The 23121-nt window shown below is 35.0% G+C and overlaps 2 protein-coding genes across 2 annotated transcripts; both read left to right on the top strand.

Moving 5' to 3' along the window:
- Positions 1–1721: 1721 nt before the first annotated feature.
- Positions 1722–3415, top strand: LOC137743845 (probable serine/threonine-protein kinase WNK11). The gene is made up of 3 exons (XM_068483779.1): positions 1722–1784; positions 2121–2618; positions 2923–3415. Exons 2-3 carry the CDS (start codon positions 2121–2123, stop codon positions 3307–3309), a joined length of 885 nt encoding a protein of 294 aa, XP_068339880.1. The 5' UTR covers positions 1722–1784; the 3' UTR covers positions 3310–3415.
- Positions 3416–17840: 14425 nt separating this feature from the next.
- Positions 17841–19832, top strand: LOC137742920 (probable leucine-rich repeat receptor-like protein kinase At1g68400). The gene is made up of 2 exons (XM_068482856.1): positions 17841–19020; positions 19192–19832. Exons 1-2 carry the CDS (start codon positions 17841–17843, stop codon positions 19830–19832), a joined length of 1821 nt encoding a protein of 606 aa, XP_068338957.1.
- The last annotated feature ends 3289 nt before the right edge of the window (positions 19833–23121 follow it).

The raw sequence follows: 23121 nt of genomic DNA, 5'->3' as shown, positions 1-23121 counted from the left end.
CATAAAAAAATGCTCAAGATAATTACATACTTTTCATAATGTCATAATAATCCCAATACAATTTCACAAAATGATCCTTATGAAGTTGGAAAACATAACACCCTCAACCTTACTCAGCCATTAGAAATGAAACTAGGTTTAGGTACAAGATTCCAACCAAACGAGGAAGGCCATGAAAAGTGTAGTTGATCTCCACGTGACATGTGTGTTTCGAGCAGAATGTTTGTGCTCTTGTTTTGATAACTAAAACCTTATTTTGCTTGTGTTTGGTTAAGTGGAATGCCCATATTTTGTAATCGAGATTCTATGGGTTATATACCTTATGGATGGTAAAATCTCTTAAGTTTTCCAACTTCTTAAGGATCATTTTGTGGAATTGTATTGAGATTATTTTGACATTATGAAATGTATGTAATTATGTTGAGCATTTTTTATGAGTATTATGAACATGTTTCTCATATTAATGCACTGCTTTAAAGACAATAACACCATGAACATTTGTCAAATTATTAATTTCTTAGAGAAAATAAAAATAGTAGTATATGCTTCAAGAAAAAGACTAACTTTGCTATTTATGAAGACAATAACACCATATGTCATTTCTCATGCATAGGAATGAGAGAAAAATAAAATTGAGGATAGGAATTAGCGGGAAAAAAATAGAGGGAAAGTTTTTTTTTATTTTTTATTTTTTATTTATATTCAGTTTTTTAATCATTTTTAAGAATGAAATGACCTAACTACCCTCAAATGTTGTGCAAATAGTCTCACTTAACAGAAATATGGATAGAATACATGAAAAACTAACAGTAGGGGGCAAATCGGCTAAAAAAATTAGTTTGAGTCCTTAATTTTCCAATATAAAGGTTCAAGGGGGAATCAAAAGCTAGGTGAAAGTTCAGGGGGTAAATCGACAGTTTACTATATATATATATATTGATAAATATAAGAATCATCTACAATATATATATCGGAAGGAAAATATAATATAAGGGGTTCATGCATCATAGGGAATGTTTTCATGGTTCGTGGACGTTTCAAATATCTTACTTTATTTTAAGCATACATGATTGGCAGAAAACAAATAAAAGCCTTTGAATTTTATAGAAGAAAACCTCCTCCTATGATCCTCAGTTCCTTAGCTTCTGGTAGGGTGTGCTGATAACGTGTTGTAAGTCTATTTGATTGAACTGTATTTAGGACTAGAGAGGGAGAGAGGCCGGCGGCAAGAGAGAGATCAAGAGAGAGATTTAATTGTGAGGTGTGTGTTGTATCACCACATTGTGCCTTTATTTACAGTAGTAGGATAGGTTAAATCCTTACTCTAATAGGATTACAACTCTATTAGGATAATAACTACTAAATGGAATATTCCAAGATATCTCTAGATACACTAGGATTTACACAATCATATTACTATTCTAAATATAACTACAACAAATCCTTTAATTTTTATATAAGGAATTAGTAATTTAATTTATACCACTTTCATTTTATATAAATCTCGTTATATTTACGAATCCAATCCTGATAGAAATTTATCCAGTAACGGCTCAGTCTTGTTTAGCATCCCAATTAATTTTCACTAACCCTGCATTAATCAGGATTAACCATCCCCACCTACTCACTCATTCACTTTAATTAATCCCATCATATCTCTGTCACACCTCCTATATATACCCCGACGCCTCCTAAACCCTGTTCTTTTCATTCCTTTGCTTCTTAGTTTGTTTCAACTTTCAAGTGCGTTTCTGCAGCAGTGAATAGCTTCTGGTAATTTTAAGGTACCTATCTTTCTCTTTCTTCTCACTGTTCTTTATTTTTAATAACATTCAAGAGAAATTTATCGCTTTAAACGTTATCTTTGCTAGTAATATTATCATGGTAATTTAGTTTCTTATTGAAATATAGGGTTGCAGCTTTAATCCTTGACTTTTATTTTCCGTCTTTGTTCTAATTCGATCTTAGATTCAATATATATTTATATGTTTATTGTATCAACAAATCGAGCTTCTATATTAAAACTTCCATTGATTTTGAAGTTTTGAACACAAAAATATACATTTGGAGGCGTTTTTATGGTTTTTGTTCCTGGGCTAATATCTATTTATTCCTGGCAGATGCTGAGTGAAAACGAAGATCAGTCCGACAAAGAACCATTCATCGAAATTGACCCAACAGGGCGCTACGGCCGGTACAACGAGCTCCTAGGGTGCGGGGCTGTGAAAAAGGTGTACCGGGCTTTCGATCAAGAGGAGGGCATAGAGGTGGCATGGAACCAAGTGAAGCTACGTAACTTCACGAACGATCCTGCTATGATAGAGAGGCTCTACTCTGAGGTTCGGCTTCTCAGGTCGTTGACGAACAAGAACATCATCACTTTGTACAAAGTGTGGCGGGACGTGGAGCATAACACGCTCAATTTCATGACTGAGGTTTGTACAAGTGGGAATTTGAGGGAGTACACGAAGAAGCATAAGCATGTTTCGATGAAGGCCTTGAAGAAGTGGTCAAAACAGATCTTGGAAGGGCTGGAGTATTTGCATACTCATGAGCCTTGTGTTATTCATAGAGATCTCAATTGCAGCAATGTATTTATCAATGGGAATGTTGGCCAGGTATATAATTATTATTCCTTCTCTTTTATTAGTAGGGTTTTTCTAATAATTTTTATACGACGATATTGGAGGTAGGGATGTGAGCTAAAGCCACATATTGAGCCAGACGTTACTTGAATTACTAGGATTTTGTAATAAGAAATAGTTTTGGGGGGTTTTCCATCTTTTTCGTATGTTTTTTATCTCCTCCTATTTTATTTTTCGTATTTTTCTGATAAAAAATTGTTTCAACTTGGTTTTTTACAGATTTGTTTCTATGTATTTTCTTAATTTTTTTCTAAAATTTTCTCTATGATTTCAATAGGTGAAGATTGGTGATTTGGGATTGGCTGCTATAGTGGGGAAGAACCATTCAGCACATTCGGTGTTAGGGACTCCAGAATTTATGGCGCCCGAGCTGTATGAAGAAGATTACACTGAGATGGTGGACATCTACTCATTTGGTATGTGCGTGCTTGAGATGGTGACCTTGGAAATACCCTATAGTGAATGTGACAATGTTGCAAAAATATACAAGAAGGTATCCTCAGGAGTAAGACCCCAGGCCTTGAACAAAATCAAAGACCCGGAGGTGAGGATGTTTGTTGAGAAGTGCCTCGCCCAGCCTAGAGCGAGGCCTTCCGCTACTGAACTTCTCAAGGACCCATTCTTTTATGAAGTTGAAGGTGACGATAATGACAAAGACGTTTGACTATGAGCACTCTTAACTAATATTATATGTTGTTGGGTTGTGTTTAATTGACCGCTAATGTGGATTACTGCTTTGATTTTTATTTTTAGCTTTCGTTCAATTTGTACACCGATTTGTAGGGATATATGGGGAGCGACCAGAACGTGGGGTTTTTACTTTGAATTTGTTCCTTGTTTTTAGTAGGGAACTAGATAAGGATTGAGTTTGGGGGAGCTTTCAATTGGAGATCATGGTGTCGATTTTGTATATAGGATTTTTAGACTCATAAAGATTAGGTCTCTTCTTTTGTTGGTTGCTTGAACTATTCAAAATTGGAATAATGCTATACAACTACGGCGATTTCGGTTTTATAACTTTGTTACGATACTTGTATGTATTTATTATTTGTGGAGGTCCTAATATTGTTTTTCAATATCTTTGTCCTTCACATAAGTTTATGTGCATATCATATACGATGATTTAATATTTATAACCAAAAATAGTTTTTATAGATTTTTTTTTTTTTTTTTGACAAACAATAAGCGAAGTCCTTCAATGTATGTATTTCTAAAAGATTTGAAGGACGCAACTGATTGAAGAAGCCAAAGCAATCCTTTGCTTGAATTTCTAATAGATTTAAAAGACATTTGCTTGTAGTGTTGAATCAAATTAAAACAATCATATCAAATTAAAACAATCATAAATTAGATTTCAAGTTACATTAATTAATGAAAATACGTGTCTAAGTCAAATGCTTGAATGAGCAATGGCCGGCATAATTGGTTTGATGAGCCAACCTAGATAAGAGATGATTGCCTTCACAAGCAAAAAAATTGGATTTGAAATTTTGAAAAGGGTCTCTTGGCGTGAAGCAAAACACAATGATGAAAAGTGTGAGTGGGCAATTTCCCCTTTTGCCGTTGTGGTATTTGCTGTCATACACACTTTGTCTTGCTGGGAAAGACATGGTTGTGGTTTGTGGCCTCGCTGGCAGAACCTTCCGTTTATTCCGAGCCAAAACAAAAGGGTCTTGTAGTTTTGCATCAATAGACCCCTGATGGTTTAGGGCAATCCTAAAAAGAGATCAAATTTTCAATTTCTTTAAGATTATTACTTGAGGTATTAAACTGCTAAGAATTAAACTATACTAGAAGCATTGTTGGAAATTATATATTATAATATAAAATATTATAATATATAATTTTAATAATTGAATGAAAAATAGTGTTAACCATATTTCTTAGAAAGGTTATGTTATTTAGGTGCATTTCTTTGTCAAATGATGTAGACTTTACATCTCTTTAACAAGAAGTACTTGGGTGCTATATAAACTCATGAAACCATCATCATTACTATAGAAAATTAGAGTTAATTTTTACTCTTGAGAAATAGGGTTTCCCCACTTTGTTTTTCTCATGTTTCGTGTGTTAAATTCCGAGTTGTGTTTTGAGAGTACGGAATATATAAAGTTCGCCAGAGTTCGAAGATTCAAGTGCTTTGACTTCAGATTATAGATTGTTGAATCCTAGGAGATGGACACTTACCGAACTACAAGCACAAGAGTAGGGGCAAAATTTTATCTTTAGGACATTGTATTTATGCAAGCCTCAATCTCCAAGTTTGTCAGTTTTTCTAACTTTATCTCTAGTTGTTTATATTAATCTTGTATACTATTGATGTTGTTATTTTATTTATGATTATTATCATTGGAATTCTTGTGTTATTTTTATATTTTTTAATATTGCTCCAACAAACTAAAGATAGAAATATTAAATATGCAATAATTGGAAAATATGGTTGTGAGAATTAAATTGAGAAAAATAGAGAAAGCGGCAAGGAAGTTGATTATTTGTTGATGAGTCTAGTTTTAGATCATTTGGCAAGATACACAAGTACACAACGGAGAAAAGAGGTACTGATAAGTTTTTAATGTTCAAATATTATGAATTCACTATGTTTGATAACAAACCCATCCTAGACCAAGTTCATGAATTATTGGTCTTAGTCTCAAAGCTTCGTGAACTTAAAATAGTTATTCCAGATCCTATGATAGTTGGGGTTATTATGGCAAAATTACCCCAAACATAAAATAACTATAGAAAGAAACTTTTACACATGGTGGAAGATATTAGTTTGGAGGATTTGCAAAAGGGTATTCAAATTGAAGAGGAAACTCAAAATCGTGATAAGAATTTTACAAATCAAGATTCCTCCAAAGTTCACATTGTTGAAGGAAACAAATACAAAAAGAAATTCAAAGTCAAAATTGACAAAGGGAAGTTTAAGAAGAGCAATTCCAACAACAATCAAAAGAATGCAAATGGTGTCTGCTATCATTGTGGAAAGAAAGGCCATTACATTTGTGATTGCAGACACAGAAAAGCAAGTGAGGAATATGCCAATAAGACCAATAGCGCAAACATGGTGGAAAATTCTGGAATTGATAACATAGTTACAATGGTATCAATTATGCATATTGGCATGATTACCGAACTGAATATGGCAAGGGCTACTATACATGTGTACAGTGATAAGGCACAATTCAAGACATGAAGCATCAATGACCAATCAAGGGGTTTTAATGGGGAATCATAATTCCGCCAAAGTTCTAGGAAAAGGAACCGTTGAACTTCAGTTTACGTCTGGGAAGAAATTGACGTTGTTCAATGTACTACATGTTCTAGAAATTAGAAAAAATCTTGTGTCTGCAAATTTATTATGTAAAAACGGTATAAAGACTGTTCTAGGGTTGAACAAGTTAAAAATGTCGAAAAATGGAATGTTTGTTGGGAAGGGGTATTCTTGTGATGGGATGTTCAAACTAAGTATTAATAATAAAGTGAATTCTTCTGCTTATATTGTTGAATTTTCCTCTCATTTATGGCATTTGCATTTAGCACATGTAAATTTTAGATCTTTAAAATACATGCATACACTTGGTTTAATTACTTGCAATGATGATTACAATGATAAATATGAAACATGTATTCAAGCGAAAATGACTAAGAAACATTTTCCAACTGCTGAAAGAAATACAAATTTATTAGACTTAATACATTCTAACATATGTGAATTTAATGGTGTTTTAACAAGATGAGGAAAACGATATTTTATCACATTTATAGATGATTGTTCTAAGTTCACTTATGTTTATTTATTGTCTAATAAAGATAAAGTCTTTTAGTGTTTTAAGCGCTATAAAGCGGAAGTTGAAAACCAAAAAGGAAGGAAAATTAAATAGCTTCGTAGTGATAGAGGTGGTGAATATTTTTCACATGAATTTGATATTTTTTGTGAAGAGCATGGTGTTATACATCAAAAAACTGCACCCTATACACCACAACAAAATGGTTTGGCGGAAAGAAAAAATAGGACACTCACTGAAATGATTAATTCTATGATAATTAATGCTAATACTCCAAAATATTTATGGGGTGAAGCATTGTTTACTAAGGTGAGAAAAGAAAATAGTCTGAAATTGTTAATGAACCAAGGAAAAGCCAAAGAGTAAGAAAAGAAAAGACTCTAGGCTCTGATTTTATTTCGTCTTAATCTATTGTATTTTTAGTCGAAGGAAATAGAAAAAAGGTTCTTAAAAAAATACCCATATTGTTGAATGTTGAGGATGGTCCTAAAAGTCTAAGTGAAGCAATAACTTCAAGAGATGCAGCCTTTTGGAAAGAGGCTATAGATTATGAATTTGAATCATTAATATCTAATCAGACATGAGTTTTAGTAGACTTGCCTCAAGGATAAAAAACAATAGGTTGTAAGTGGGTATTTAGAAGAAAGTACAATACAGACGGGTCTATTCAGACATTTAAAGCTAGGCTGGTTGCCAAAGGTTTTAAGCAGAAAAAGGGAATAAACTATTTCGATACATATGCACCAGTAGCTAGGCTCACATCAATTAGAATATTGTTTGCATTGACATCTTTATATAATTTGCATGTGCATCAAATGGATGTGAAAACAACATTTTTAAATGGTGGTTTGGATGAAGAAGTCTACATGGAACACCAGAAGAGTTTGTTCTCCCTGGGAATGAAAAGAAGGTTTGCAAATTAGTAAAGTCGTTATATGGATTGAAGCAAGCACCAAAACAATGGCATGAAAAGTTTGGTCTTGTTATTTTATCATATGGATTTAGACATAATAATGCTGATAAATGCATATACTCTAAATTCACAAATGATTATGGTGTTGTTATATGTTTATATGTTGACGACTTGCTAATTTTTGGTACAAACATGAAAGGTGTATATGAAACTAAAGAGTATCTAAATTCAAAATTTAAGATGAATGACTTGAATGAAGTAGATACTATCTTGGGTATTAAAGTAAAGAAGCATAGTAGGGGTTACGCTTTGTGTCAGTCACATTATATAGAAAAATTGCTTCTTAAGTTTAAGTATCTACAAATAAAAGAAGCAAATAACCCTTATGACCCTAGTGAAACTTTGCTTAATAATTCTGGTAGGTCCGTTGTACAACTTGAGTATGCTAGTGTAATTAGAAGTTTAATGTATGTCATGCATTGTACCAAGCCAGATATCGCATTTGCAGTAAGCAAACTTTTTAGATACACTAGTCATTCAGGTATTGCTCATTGGAAAGCAATAAATAGAATTTTTGGTTATCTTAAAAGAACTATAAACCTGAGTTCAACTTACTATGAGTGTCCAGCAGTACTTGAAGGATATTCAGATGCAAGTTGGATAACAAGTGCTAATGATAATAAGTCTACATCAGGGTGGATTTTTACAATTGTTGGAGGAGCAATTTCTTGGGCTTCGAAGAAACAAACATGTATAGCACATTCAACTATGGAATCTAAATTTATAGCATTAGCAGCAACAAGTAAAGATGCAGAATGGATTAGAAATTTGTTATTGGAAATAGAGTTATGACCACAACCAATGCCATCCATTTCTTTATACTATGATAGTGAGGCTACTTTGTCTAGAGCATACAATAAGGTATACAATGGAAAGTCTAGACATGTTAGCTTGAGACATGAATATGTCAAGCAATTAATAACTAATGGAGTTATTAATATTATTTATGTAAATCAAGTAATAACTTGGCGGATCCATTAACGAAAGCACTTTCAAGAGATTTGGTAGTTAGTACATCTAGTGGAATGGGGTTAAAACCCTTTACTGAAAATTAGCCACCAATAATGGTAACCCGACTTTGTCTAGAACATCACTAGTTTAAAAGTTTAATGGGTAATAACAAGTTATTGTTAAGTGGTTGTGAAAGCACTGAAAATGAATATATAGCTCATTCTTGGATGATCAGTGCAAGACTGCTACGTTTAGGAGGATGAGTTTAATCTCTTAATGAGGTTATTTGTAGTTATGTCTATAGTAGCAGGGACATGGGAAGGAACATCACCTATATGAACATAAGAAGTGGTGCCGCTTCTATCAAGAGTTGGGTTTTCTCTTTAAATGTTCATGAAACCAGGATGAAGCACAAGGCCATAATAGTGCTTAATTAGTTCAGAAATTTCTTTAAGGAAATAAGACATAATCATGTGTGTAGTGATTCCGGTTTTAACATAAGAATAGGTGGTTTAAACTTAGGTCACCATCGCATTCGTTATAACTTTGAATTACTTACACTAATTAAAGGTTTAATTCGAAAGACACATTTATTGTATGCATAATTATATCAGTATGTTTGTGGTGAATTATAAAGAGAGAAATGTTATTATATTATTGAAATTGGGAAGGATTGTTAGAGATTTCAATAATAAATATATAAATTATTATTATTATTATTATTATTATTATTATTATTATTATTATTATTATTATATGACTTGGCTGCGTTGTGCAACATGTGTGCGCGCGCAGAAAAGGCAGTAGGGTTGTGTTTTATTCAACCTTTTACGGTTGTATATTTTGTTGAATGATTGTAACTTTTGGTTAAAAGACATGATGGTTACTCAAATTGTATGAGTAGAATTAAAAGATGTAATTAGTCAATATTTATTTTCTGAAAATATGAAATAGAAGACATGTCTTTTGGGTCAACACTATTAAGAAGGGTTGTATATCTTCAACTAAAATGAAGGGGTTCGATGAACGGATGCTTTAATGCCTATAAATACCTATTGTGGTATAATGTTTCACACACAATTTCAGAAATTTGTTTCTACATTCCTTGCTCTCTTTTCTTTCCATCACATTCATACAATTTCTTTCTAGTTATTTCTAAGGGAATACAATTCGGTTTTGCTAATCGAATATTCCATACTTTGTTGTATCCTGGAAGTGATTTGCCAAGAACCCTTTAGCAAACTCATTCGAGTGGGGGCAAATAACACTTTAAGGAAACGATTCAAGTTGTATCTCAAAGTCATTCTTCAGATTATTCTCCATAATTCTACATTTACTCTAACGCATTGGGAATATGCTTTCTGCCTATGTAATGTGGTGAAAGAAAATAAAAATAAAAATAAATAAAATGGAAAGATGAATCTGCCATGTGAGATCCAAACTTCAAAGGAAAGGCATGTCATGTGAACTGTGTTTGCGTTTGGCACTGAATATAACCTCTCCAATCAGCAACTAGCCTAAGCCTTGAAGTTGAAGCTTTTGAGAAAAGCATATAGATGAACTCATTTTGGACAGAGCCCGAAGAAAGATAGAAGTGAGATGAGTAAATGAAAAGGATTGCCAAACTGATATGTTTCATATGGAAAAAAGTCCATACTTAAATTTCAGTTATGGTTTACTTTGACATTTGGATTTATCAATTAATTGGGCATGAGGGCATGAAGCATTTCCGTTTATTATCACCAAGAAGATGTCTTTCCTCTTACACCAATGAGTTAAAGTGTGGGGTATTTCGTAAAAGAAATGACTAGACACAGAACTAATGCTTATTCAGTGAGCATACATAATTGAATTAGACATGATGATGCTTATTAAGTAAGCATATAAATCGAATGTACATAGCCATGGGGTTGTGTTATTCATAGTTAAGAGCATCCATATTTACCATAATGCTAACTAATTGAATCTTTGACAATGTGAAGACAAAGTACATAGGTGGAAATACATGCATTTCAATAAAGAAATCCTCAAATGAAAGTACAATTACAATCCGGATAGGAAGCATATTGGCTTCAAAATGTTGTTGGGGATAATCTTATGCATGTATTGTGATGGTTTGCGAATAAGGCAAGGAACAAATTAGAAGGAGTAATTTGCATGTAACAAATATAATAATCTCTTATAATGAATGAGTTTTAAGGTGTGAAGAGGTTAGAGACCTTCTTTCAAATACCTTAAATGTGGGGGAAGTCTATTTCCTAGGAAATTACTTATTAGTAAGTCCAAATATATGTTTTGATGACTTAAAATTGAAAAACAACTACTCTCGATGAAATTTGTTTCATGCATGATGGAATATTTTGGCCAACATTAGAAAATAGTCAACCTAAATGGTACCAATTATTAAAGGTTAGACTAGAGAGTAAGTTGATCATCGAGGGGAATAAGGCTAAACCCAATATAGCTAATGAATTAGTCGGGCGGAAACCTAACTTAGTTGATTGAAGATCCCATGGTCAAAGTTCAATAGGCAAACTGGTTGGGCATGATTCAAAGAAGTTAACACACTATATATCTCATTCCTATGATGGAAGAAGTGTGTTGTCTGCAGAAGTTTTAGGGTGTATATTTATACTTAATGACAGTGATATCTTATAAATTAGAGGAATAGAGCAGACTATTCTTAATTAGTGGTCACCTATGTGAGAGTAGAAGTGGGTCGCTTCAATGAGAATGAGATGGCTAAATTCTCTAAATCTCTCATGAATCAGGGATTTGTTCAAGACCAAAATGAATACAATCGTTTGAACCGTAATGTATTAGGATTAGTGATGTGTGTTGCTTATTGTCTCGATTTACTGCTGCAGAGAACAGTTCAAGATCTTCCACATCCACTGCGCCACCAAGTAAACCCAAGAAGTATTCACTAAGGTAGGTTCAAGTCCAAAAGACACCTCTCCCGATGCATCTCTTGTTCGTCTATACTCTCAAATTCTTCCTAATTTTTCATTCATGTAGGGGATTGTTGCAAATGATATATTATAATATAAAATATTGTAATATATAATTTTAATAATTGAATGAAAAATAGTGTTAACCATAATTCTTAGAAAGGTTATGTTATTTAGGTGCATTTCTTTGTCAAATGATGTATACTTATAGATGAAAAGTTACATCTCTTTAACAAGAAGTACTTGGGTGCTATATAAACTCATGAAACCATCATCATTAATATAGAAAATTAGAGTTAATTTTTACTCTTGAGAAATAGGGTTTCCCCACTACGTTTTTCTCATGCTTCATGTGCTAAATTCCAAGTCGTGTCTTGAGAGTACGGAATATATAAAGTTCGCCACAGTTCGAAGATTAAAGTGCTTTTGACACACCCCGACCGAAATCAATGCGTGATAGCCAACACGCCTTGATTTCGATCGGGGTGTGTCAGCTTTGACTTTGGATTATAGATTGTTGAATTCTAGAAGATAGACGCCTACCGAACTACAAGCACAAGAGTAGGGGTGAAATTCTATCTTTAGGACATTGCATTTATGCAAGCCTCATTTCTAACTTTATCTCTAGATGTTTATATTAATCTTGTATACTATTGATGTTGTTATTTTATTTATGATTATTATCATTGGAATTCTTGTGTTATTTTCATATTTTCTAATATTGCTCCAACAAGCATTTGATTTCTGTTTGTCAAATGTAGAAACATGTGATTTTCGTTAATAGTTAGTTTAAAAATATAAACATGATACTATCTTTTAGTACTAGTGTCTAGTTTATTTCTCTTCATTTATAAGTGAGAGATCTTATATTCGAATTTTGATAATGGTAATTGTATTAAAAAAAAATAATATATATATATATATATGTATAAAGAATATTATCCTAACATAACCCATTTATCTCATTTCTTTAAGAAAATAATGGATTACAATTAATGGGTATTCATTGAAATTTCAAAAAGATTTTAAAAGGGTTATAAATTCATGAATTCATTAGAAATCTTTGGAGGAGAAGCCTACCCCATTTCTGCTCCAATATCCCCACCGCTACCACCAGTGGCAGATCCAGGAATTTAAGGTCGGGTGGTCCCAATATAATATTAAAAATTTAAACCATAAACTACAACTTTTCATTCATAATTTTTGTACCAACAACATTACGAGCAACAAAGACTAAATTTGTTTATGATAAAGTGTCATACCTAAAAATGTGTCATGATATTCATGGTCTGTGAAGACTGGAGAGGTGATTGGTGTTAGCTAGTGGTGCCTTCGGTTAGGTGGGATGGGGATTGGGGAATGGCCCAATGGGAAGCAATTAAAAGGTTATAAGAAGATTTGGTAAAATGGGCTCTTTTGAAAGTCAGGCCCCTACGAAACTCAGCCTCCCACGTGACTTAGAGATTGTTTTCAAACCCATAACAAAGCACACCGTTTCACTCAAATGGCTTGGGTAAAACGACTTCATCTAGCCAAGTCATTTAAAAAGGAATAATTAGTCTTCTTCTTCTTCTTCTCCTTCTGGTTTGTTGAATTCCAGAAAATAGTGCAGCAGTTGCTCATCTCCTCCCTTGTCTGCCCAGACTTGGGTGGTCATCGGAGGTCCTCACAGCCACTTATCCGAGCTTTTGGGTGGTCCTAGGACCACATAAGTCCCTTAATAGATCCGCTACTGGCTACCACACCATCTTCGTCCCCCCTCCCCCTCTCTTTAAGTGACACCCATTCCACTGGCGTCATATCTAGAGGTCGTTGATGTCCAACTCCAATCTTGAAAATTTTGGGCACTTTCCTCTCCACCATTACCAAATGTCACGCCTCGATCTCAAGAAACACATGAAATCACCATGTGACAGTTGAACAGTAGTTGTATAATGTTAAATAAAATACAATCTAAATATATACACAATAATGTACAAGGAACCTAGTCTCTCCAAATGCTCAATATATATCACAAATCATACGTCACTCTAGCTGAATTACCCAATAGGCACACACATTATCAGTTCCCCATACCAAGCATCTAGTCGCACAAAAGCACAACACAAGAAATTCCCTAATCTACTGGTTCTACAAAATAATTCTAATAAACTCTCTGGCACTTCTTCTCACACTAGCAATCATACATCATCTATACTTCATCTCTAACTCATGCATGCTAGGTGGTAGTGATAATTCAATACGGCATACGTATTGGCATATAATTATTTAAATATTCTATGTAGGAACAGTTAACAAACCACTCACCTTGCGTCCGAAGCAGTCACAAGTACAAATGCAAGCTAAACGAAGAATCAGAAGTTCGCCGACACCTATCAAAGTACACAAATATTTACTAAGCTTACTACGAATAACATACTCAAAAAGTTTCGCCGGCAATCTAATGCTTGGTTTTCAGCCAATAACAAAAGTCAAGTGGCGATGAATTATAAAACTATATTCAAATGATGGAATCTCATCAAACCAATATTATAAATGAAATCATGTTATTGAAATCAGCTTAGGAAAAAAAGTTAAGATCACTGGCTAGGCGCCGCAGCACGTGCAGTTGACAGCCAACACCTCGCTAGAATCCGGCCAACAAAATGGTAGACAAAAAATATACCAAAATATAGATTATATCTACAAATATAAGATACCTGCCACAAAGAATAAATTGCCGAAAAATATCTGAAAAATAGCGAAAGAGGCCGAAAAACCCTAGAACTTTCGAACTTCAACTCACCATTATCAGAGGTCTAACAGCTTGTTGGGTTTTGTTGCTGGGGTGGAGGTGAGTGTAATTAATGATGGTAGTGGTTGACGCCGGGGTGGCCAAAAAACCCAAACCGCCGGCCAGGAAATCATAGAAACCGGTGGATTCTGAACCACCTTCTACGGTGGTTAAATGGGGTGAAACTTGAGTGGAATGTGATGTTGGTAACGAGAGGAGTCGAATGGTGGTGGCATTGGGTTATCAGGCATATTATTGGATTAGCTTAATTCGAATTATTAAGTACGCAACGAACAATAATAAATAAACATATAACATGTTATCTCAATTATATATCTAGTTGATTGTAGAGCCGGTCCTAAGATTTTTTAGGCCCGGGACGATGCAAAAAAATGTGTTCTACTTTCATCTAAGAAAAATTATTTGTTTTCACACGTAAGACTTCGATAAAGTTATACTTAGAAAGAAACTTCAATCTAAATAATTTAGAAACATGGAAAAACTAATGTATTTTGTATTTAAGAGAAGGGAACCAAAAAATCCCGGGCTTACAAGTGAATAGATAATGTGTTTTGTTTCTCTTCTATCTGAATTTTTAAAGTGTTTTATACATAAATGGTGAGGTGTTTTTTTTTCTTATTTACTAACTTTGTCGATATGGGACTTTAATTGACATGTATAAGTAATGAATGAGCACTAAATTAAATCTGTTGGTGACATGTCATATAATTTGCAAATTTGGTTTACACATTACTATTGTTGAAGGTTAGACTTGAATTGAAATGAATGTTTAAAAACAGCAACTCACATAGCTACTAGTTAGTAATTAAAAAGAAATTAACAACCAAATAGAAATTCTCAGAACATAAACTAAGCCTATTTAGCCCTTAAATTACGTCACTCGCGAATCCTTCGTTAAAACTCCGATTCGCAAATAGTTTTCGCCTACGAGTTTATGGGTTTGGGCTCTGCCCAAAAAATCTAAGAGTGACCTTGGAGGTCCACAAATCTCTAATGACTAAGTACGGAAAAGTCAAACTTAAAACTAAGCTAAACTCTAAAATAACAATAAAATAAAATCGCATATATACAAAATACGAAATATAAATAGTGAAATCCGATGACATGATTTCACACATAACCTCATTTAGGACATTACTCCCATACCTTTAAGTCTTGTGGACTCATTCACAATACATTACCACTATAGTATAAAGTCGAACTCATCAATGAATATACTTGCCCTTTTATTAATTAATTAATATGAAATTATTATATAATATCCAATGTTACATAAATTGGCTTGTAGGGCATAACTCCAACAGGTGGTTATCGAGATTAGTTCACAAGAAAACACCGTGAAATAGCGTCTAAAAAATATCGAGAAAACCAAGTCAATTCATAGATCTGACTACATAATTTGGGTTGGCTCGCAGGTTGGTTCTGAAATGGAATGAGCCAGTCCAACAGATGGGCCTACTATATATAAAAGCGTTAAATTACCAATTTGCGCCTTACTTTGTTTGCTTACAACTTCTTCCTTATAACTTCGTTTCGTGAACAGTTTTTGCCTACGTGCCTTTAAAGGAGAGATGGGTACAAGTTCCTAATTGTAATGGTAACATGGTGTGTAGTTGCAAAACCCAAAAACCCAAGGAAACTCAAAAACCCATCTTCCAAAGTTTAAAAAAAAAAAAAATTGAAATCAAACTAAAAAAAATTGCATAAATCGATTCATACTTGAGTTGGAGGGTTCAAAACTACAAAATCACCATCCATCGATAAAAAAAAAAAAAAAAAAACCTGTTTTTCTGTATGGGAGCTTTTAGGATTTTAGCCGGAATGAACGTAGGATAAACATTGTGTGATGGTGGAGTTTAATTATTGAGTATGAGTTTATTTATAAATTTTAGTTTTGTTGTTATTTTCACCTTGTACTTGATAGTAATTATGCAATAGGATAAAAAAGAAAATTCACATTTAAAATTTAAGTTGGATGTAGAAAAAGGTTATATGAGTTCAAATAAAATTTTCTTGTATTAAACTAATATATTGTTCCTAATGGGTGCAATGGATCAGGCAGGTAACACGATATTTAACGGGTCATGTTTGGGTTTGAAGTTTTAAACCCGTTAAGGTAATGGATTTGACACAACTTGGTTTATTAAGATAATAAATCTGAAATAATAACGATACAAACACTACGCATTTGCCAAATCTAGTTTAAATACCAATTGAATACCATTCATGTAAATAGTGATAAAGTTCAATTTTAATACATATTTGCCATGCAAACATTAACCAATAACTACGACGAGATTCTCCTCCAACGACCACCATTATCGGCCAACTTTGGCTGGACACGACTATCACTGACCAATATTGCCAGCCAACTCCGTTGTCCACCACTAGTAGCCCATGGCCGATCAAACTCCGACGAGTCCCTCCGCTCTAATGATCCTGAAAAAAAAATTAAGAGAATATGTGACATGGGTTGGATTGCAAACTTCCACCTTAAGGAAAACATAACACCCATAACCACTACATCAATCATCGAACTATGATTAGAAGCCCTCTCAATTATATCTGTACTTGAAATATCTTATCATTTTTCACTTTTTATATGTTGGCTTATTTTAACTCCAATTCACACAGGTTTGGACCAAAATGCTCATCATCTCGAGCTTTACATGGATTGACAAATTTCAAGTCATAAATATACACAAAGGAACATATTACACATGAATCACAATTTTTAGTAATCAAACACAAACAAATACAAAATTTAAAAGTTACAACCACTGCAAACCTCTCCACAAAAGTTAACTTGGTTTAGAATTTAAAAATGGACATCGCCAATTAGACAAAAGTAAAAACTACAAACCAACGAATCCTAATCTTTCTAAATTCTTGTTTCTTAGATGCATAGAGATGTCCAACTTTTGTTTGTAGTCATAAGCAAATTTCTTAGATGATCAACCTAATCTTGGCCACTCCGGAACAGCCACCGTTTGAGTTCAGAGTTTCCGAAAGACGTACATTGGTTTTTACTCACCCCCTATCAATATATTGGCCCTGATCATGATATTGTGCTTACAATTTAGCCAAAAGTCAAAGGCAAGTAATATTCTTTCCCATAAATTAATAATCTCCACAAAGACAAATTATAGATGTACCCGTCGAAATGATTAATCCAATATTTAGTTCCTCAATTTGTAAATGAATAAAAAAATATGAAGAGATGAGTTGTTCATACCATTTTCTCATGCATATTCTTGTTTATGTTTTGAGTTGAATAAATTAACGGAGAAAGGGGACATAAACAAAGAGGGATTTAAAAAAAAAAAGAAAAGGAAAGGGGTGTGCCAGGACCATTGTCCTAACCAAAACTCATTTGAATGCAGACTGGTTAACTGACTCTATGCAAATTTTTTTGTTTTTTTTTTTTTGTTTTTTGGTCAATTATGTTTATGGCTGTAGTTTATCACATTGAAGGTAACGGATTAACAAATTGTTGAAAACATTGGTTATCTCACACAATGGAGAAAATACAAAGAAAAATTTGTAGTATACGAAATATCCTCATCTGACGCACCAAATAGTAGAACCATGCACCTTGATATTATAAGTTATAATCCTGCCTTGAGATACTTCAATGTTTTCGGGATAAACAGGGGGGGAAAGTAGACAAATGGAAACATAGTTTATCACAGTTCAACCAGTTTCTGATGAGTCCAACAAAGAAGAGAACCAACAAAAATGCCGAGCAGGAGAGGTTTCAATCTGTTTCTGAAGGGACTGGTATGCATTGGGGTGTTTTCTTTCTCAATCACGGTATCCATGGGAGGTGAGTCACCAGAGTTTGAAGCTTTGCTGCAATTCATTAGAGCTGTTGATCCTCAAGATATACTTAAAGTTGGCCAGAATGCACCTATGCGGCAAAATCCCTGCATACATAAGTGGAAGGGTGTGACATGCAACTCACTCGCTACTTCGATAACAGAAATCAGGCTTGAAAATTTGAATCTTAGTGGCATACTTGATGTAGGTTCACTATGTAATCTCCCGAATCTTCGAGTTGTTAGCCTAGCAAAAAACCAAATTGGGGGAACTATTTCTAACTCAATATTGCACTGCACAAGGCTAACATATTTGAATATAAGCAGCAATGTTCTGAGTGGAAGGATACCCAAGGCTCTGACTAAACTGAAATATCTGAGGGGACTGGACATCTCCAACAATCATTTTATTAGCACTGCCTCACGCTCTGAAGAGGGAGTTCAGCCGATTCATACATACTTGAAGAAATCGAGGAGATTACAGAGACATGGTGCCATGAAGCAGGAAAAGGTAGTAAATTCAGCGGCCGTAGCAACAGAGTCCGAGAGACCAAGCAGTGGGAGTGGCAGTGATTCAGATACCTTTAGACCGTGGTACAAGAGATACGAATGCATGATGCCATTAATTGTGGGGCTTGGCTTCTTTCTCTTGTTCATGTACTTTGCAGGAAGGAAGGCTGCTAAGATAGCTGAAGAGAGGGAGATTCTCAAATCGCTTCGAGACTCGCCTCAGAATATGCCGCCTCCTAAGGTTCAAGAGGGAGAGAAGCCAGTGGAGAACCGATCGGAGCTTGTCTTCTTTGTTGAAGAACATGAAAGTTTTAAATTGGAAGACCTCCTTGAAGCCACAGCTGACTTGAGAAACCAGTCCTTTTGCAGCAGCCTCTACAAGGTAATACTGAAAAACAATGCCCTATATGCAGTCAAAAGATTGAAGAAATTGCAAGTACCCTTTGAGGAGTTTGGCCGAACAATGAGCCAAATAGGGATTATAAAGCATCCCAACATTCTACCACTTGTTGGTTACAATTCCACTAATGAAGAAAAACTTTTGATCTACAAGTTTCAAAGCAATGGAAGTCTGCTAAACCTGCTTGAGGGTAAGTTCACATCAAACTATTCTATGTACTATTCTAATCTTAGGGGTGGGGTGGGATTCGAACTTGGGTGCAAGGGGGTGGGCACACTGCCCACATCTACATATTCCTTGGTCATTTTCGATCACCTAGAATTTACAAATGCCCTTAACTGCTTCATATATTTATGTGCAGGCTACACAGAAGGTAAGAGGGATTTTCCATGGAGGCTTCGGCTCTCCATAGCATGCGGTATTTCAAGGGGGCTAGACTTCATATATCAGAGGTCAGATGACTGCATCCCTCATGGGAATCTCAAGCTTTCAAATATCCTCTTAGATGACAATGATGAACCACTGATTAGCGAGTACGGGCTTTCAAGTTTCTTCGACCCCAAGAAAGGGTGTACCATTTCCTCCAATGGTTACACAGCCCCAGAGAAAATGTTATCAGAAAAGGGAGATGTTTATAGCTTCGGCGTGATTCTTCTGGAGTTACTAACAGGCAAAACTGTTGAAGGAACTGGGATAGACCTTCCTAAGTGGGTGACTGCCATGGTTAAGGAGGAGTGGACTGGGGAGGTCTTCGACAAGGAGGTTGCTAAAGCTGCAAAAGAATGGGCATTTCCTCTTCTCAACATTGCCCTCAAGTGTGTATCAGCTTCACCTACAAACAGGCCAACTGCGGAAAATGTTTACGGAAAGATTGAAGAGGTTATACTTGACACCTCAAATTCATCGGATTGTACTACTGAGTGTGGTGGCTACCAAGACAACTGCTGTATGCTTCACTCCATCATACCTGAGACCTGGGACAGTCCTGGATCAAATTATTAACTGAGGCTTCTACTTTACATACGTATTTTTTCGTACTTTTGTATCGGATTGTAGGTCGTACATGTTGGAATTAAATGAAATTTGGTTTTGATCTAATGGTTGAGAAGGAAGGAACCAACAGTTAAGTGAATGCTTAGTCTCATAGGACAAGTGTATGCTTAGATTTCTATTTTATGAATCAAGGGCTGATATATCTTGTAAGGAAAAGTGTTGTGTTGATATTTAATGAAAATATCTGTGCTTGCTCTCAGTAAGGAGCTCTGCACATTTCTCTGAAACCTTTTCTTCTCCTCTTTGACAATTCCTTGAAAATACCAACTTCAAATAAACATAGAATTTATCATGGCCTCAGAGCTTAGGTTCTGATAAATTTCAGGAATGGGCGTTTTGTGTGCTTCGTACTTCTGAAAAGAAAAAAAAAAGGGAAACTCAATCCCAGATTTTTTGAAAACCTCATCTGTTCTTACAAGGTCTCACATGGCTACTTCAAGTAGTGGAGGAGATCTGAGGGCTCCTATCTTTAACGGGTCCAACTACGATTTTTGGTCCATCAAGATGAAGACCATATTCAAATCATATGATCTCTGGAATTTGGTGGACAAGGGTATTGAAAGCGCAGAATCTGGAGATGAGTCTAGTGATGAAGATCAAAAGTCGGTGAAGAGCTCAATGAAGATTAATGAAACCAGAGATGCAAAAGCTCTAGGTATCATTCAAGGGGCAGTGTCTAACGAGATCTTTCCTCGAATCTCAAACTTTGAAACCTCCAAGACTGCGTGGGATGTTCTTCAACAAGAATTTCGTGGTGACAAAAAGGTTAGATCTGTCAAACTACAATGTTTAAGGAGAGATTTTGAGTACACTAGGATGAATGATGGTGAAGCTCTATCTGCTTATTTAACAAGAATGACTAACATTGTGAATCAAATGAAAACTCTTGGTGAAGAACTATCAAACCAAAGATTAGTGCAGAAGATACTTATTAGCCTGCCTAAATCCTATGATTCCATCGCATCTATTATAGAAGAAACTAAGGACCTTGACTCTATTGAGGTTCAGGATGTGATTGGCACATTGAAAGGATATGAGCATAGGTTAAACATGCACTCTGAAAGCTTAGCTGAAAAGGCTTTTTCTAGCCTAAGTGTGACTGAAAGAGATAGCAGTTACAAGGCTCAGGGGAACAACTCAAATCAAAAGAAATTCTGGAAAGGAAAAGGGAAGAAATGGGACAACAAGCATACTCCACAATCAAAATCAGAAACTAGCAGTGATTCTACTAAAACCAAGTGTAAAATCTGTGACAAATTACACTATGGTGTTTGCTGGTTCAAGGGAAAACCCAAATGCACCAAGTGTGATAGGTTTGGTCATCTAGCAAAAGATTGTAATCCAAGAAGGAACCAAGCTATCAATTATGCACGTAGAGCAGAAGAAGAAGAAGTAAATGTCTTTTATGCTTGTAGTGTTGCAAGAACTGAAAATAAGAGAGGAATCTGGTACATTGATAGTGGATGCAGTAATCATATGACTGCATATGAATCCCTGTTAATCAACATTGACAGAAGCTTCAATTGCAAAGTTAAAATGGGGAATGGACAACTTGTGGAAGCCACTGGAAAAGGAACTCTTGTTCTAGAGACAAAGGGTGGAAGAAGATTCATCAAGGATGTGATACTTGTACCTGGCCTTGATGAAAATCTCCTTAGTGTGGGACAAATGATTGCTCATGGCTATTTCTTACTCTTTGGAGACGATATGGTAGAGATCTTTGACGACAGAAGTCTCCAAAACTTGGTAACACAAGTTGGCATGACTGAAAACAAAAGTTTTCCACTTATGCTAGATTACAATGACTCAATTGCTCTAAAAGCAAGCGTTGCAGAAAACTCTTGGTTATGGCACAAGAGGTTTGGACATCTCAACTTTCACAGTTTAAAGAGATTGGAGAGATTACAAATGGTGACTGGTCTTCTTGAGTTACAAGAAACTAAAGAACCTTGTGAAGGTTGCATACTGGGGAAGCATCTGTTGGAAATGTGCCCTAAAACCAATCATATGATGATACTTTATGGACATTTCACATGTTAAACTAATCTAGTTTAATGTAAAGGGCAAAGATTATTGTTTGAGCCGTCTCATATAAATGTTATATGCTTAAACGATAAGTCCAAGGAATATGTGATTGGAAGAATGCGATCTAAAGAAGTTAGATTCATGAGACCATTCTTTCGTTGACACATCCTAAACGTTCCTGATCATAGGATTGTCAATTGGGCATTGACAGTCCGTTAAGATCAGTACGTGCTATGTCTTCTCTCAGGGAGAGTGACTAGTCTCGAGTCATTGGTGTGTGTGACATCAAGACAAGCATGTAGGTGCTCAATAGAGAATGAGTTCACTGAACACGATCAACGAAGAGTTCTCATATTCATGTCACATGAGAACTCATGGTTGGGATAATGCAAATTAGTCTTTTGACCTGAGGCATCACAGTTGTCTTGTGGTTAGGTCCTTAATCTTTGATTATGTCAAAGTCACTCCATCAGGAGGGTGTCCACGGCATCGTTGGGGTTAAGCCACTTAGCCATAGAGGCAAGTGAATGCGCAACAAGGGATCTCTAACCTTCAAACTGTTTGAGGGAGAATACTCTATGATATGATTTAGAATCTCTGGCCAGAGTATGAATGAGATGTTGGAATGCGTTCCAGATCACATTCAAGGTAATCATATAAGCACAAGACTCACATTGGATAGTAGACATGAATAAACTATCAAACCAAACAATGTGGTCAAGAGTATTGTATTAGAGAAAGACCGTATTGCATTTGTAATCCTAAAACTGAATAGGTTCTCCACCTCTTCTGATTAGCTTGGGTAACCATGACATGCTGCTAGGCGTCAACCATGGTTTGTGGAAGCCCTAAAAGTGTATTATCACTAACGGGAGAATTGAAAGTAAGTTTCAATTCACAATCGATTTGAAAGAGTTTGAATCGCCCACTGCCTCGCTAAAAGGAACCTAATGGATCGTACACCGTGTAAGGTAGAGATTGAAGATTCAAAGGAGATGAGTAAGAATAATTAAATGGTTTAATTATTTATGGCAAGGATTAATTAATATGATTATTAATCAAACGAATAAGTTCGTTAAAAGACCTCGGGATAGTTTTGGACCTTAAGGCCCAATGGGCTTCGAACGTCAAGTCCATTGACTTAAGTTGTATGACAACTTAATGAATAATTATTCACAAAGGCCCAAATAGCCCAATAAATCCCCTTAAATTT

This window comes from Pyrus communis, chromosome 8 (assembly GCF_963583255.1).
Source record: "Pyrus communis chromosome 8, drPyrComm1.1, whole genome shotgun sequence".
In the NCBI taxonomy this organism is placed as follows: domain Eukaryota; kingdom Viridiplantae; phylum Streptophyta; class Magnoliopsida; order Rosales; family Rosaceae; genus Pyrus; species Pyrus communis.
Note: the sequence above shows the minus strand (reverse complement) of the source record. Positions and strands in the feature narration are given on the sequence as shown.

Excerpts from the sequence above, each read along its gene's own strand:
- LOC137742920 (XM_068482856.1), top strand. The coding sequence starts at position 17,841 with ATGCCGAGCAGGAGAGGTTTCAATCTGTTTCTGAAGGGACTGGTATGC. Across the intron at positions 19,021-19,191 it reads TCTGCTAAACCTGCTTGAGG|GCTACACAGAAGGTAAGAGG; the intron begins GTAAGTTCACAT and ends ATTTATGTGCAG.
- LOC137743845 (XM_068483779.1), top strand. The coding sequence starts at position 2,121 with ATGCTGAGTGAAAACGAAGATCAGTCCGACAAAGAACCATTCATCGAA. Across the intron at positions 2,619-2,922 it reads TCAATGGGAATGTTGGCCAG|GTGAAGATTGGTGATTTGGG; the intron begins GTATATAATTAT and ends TGATTTCAATAG.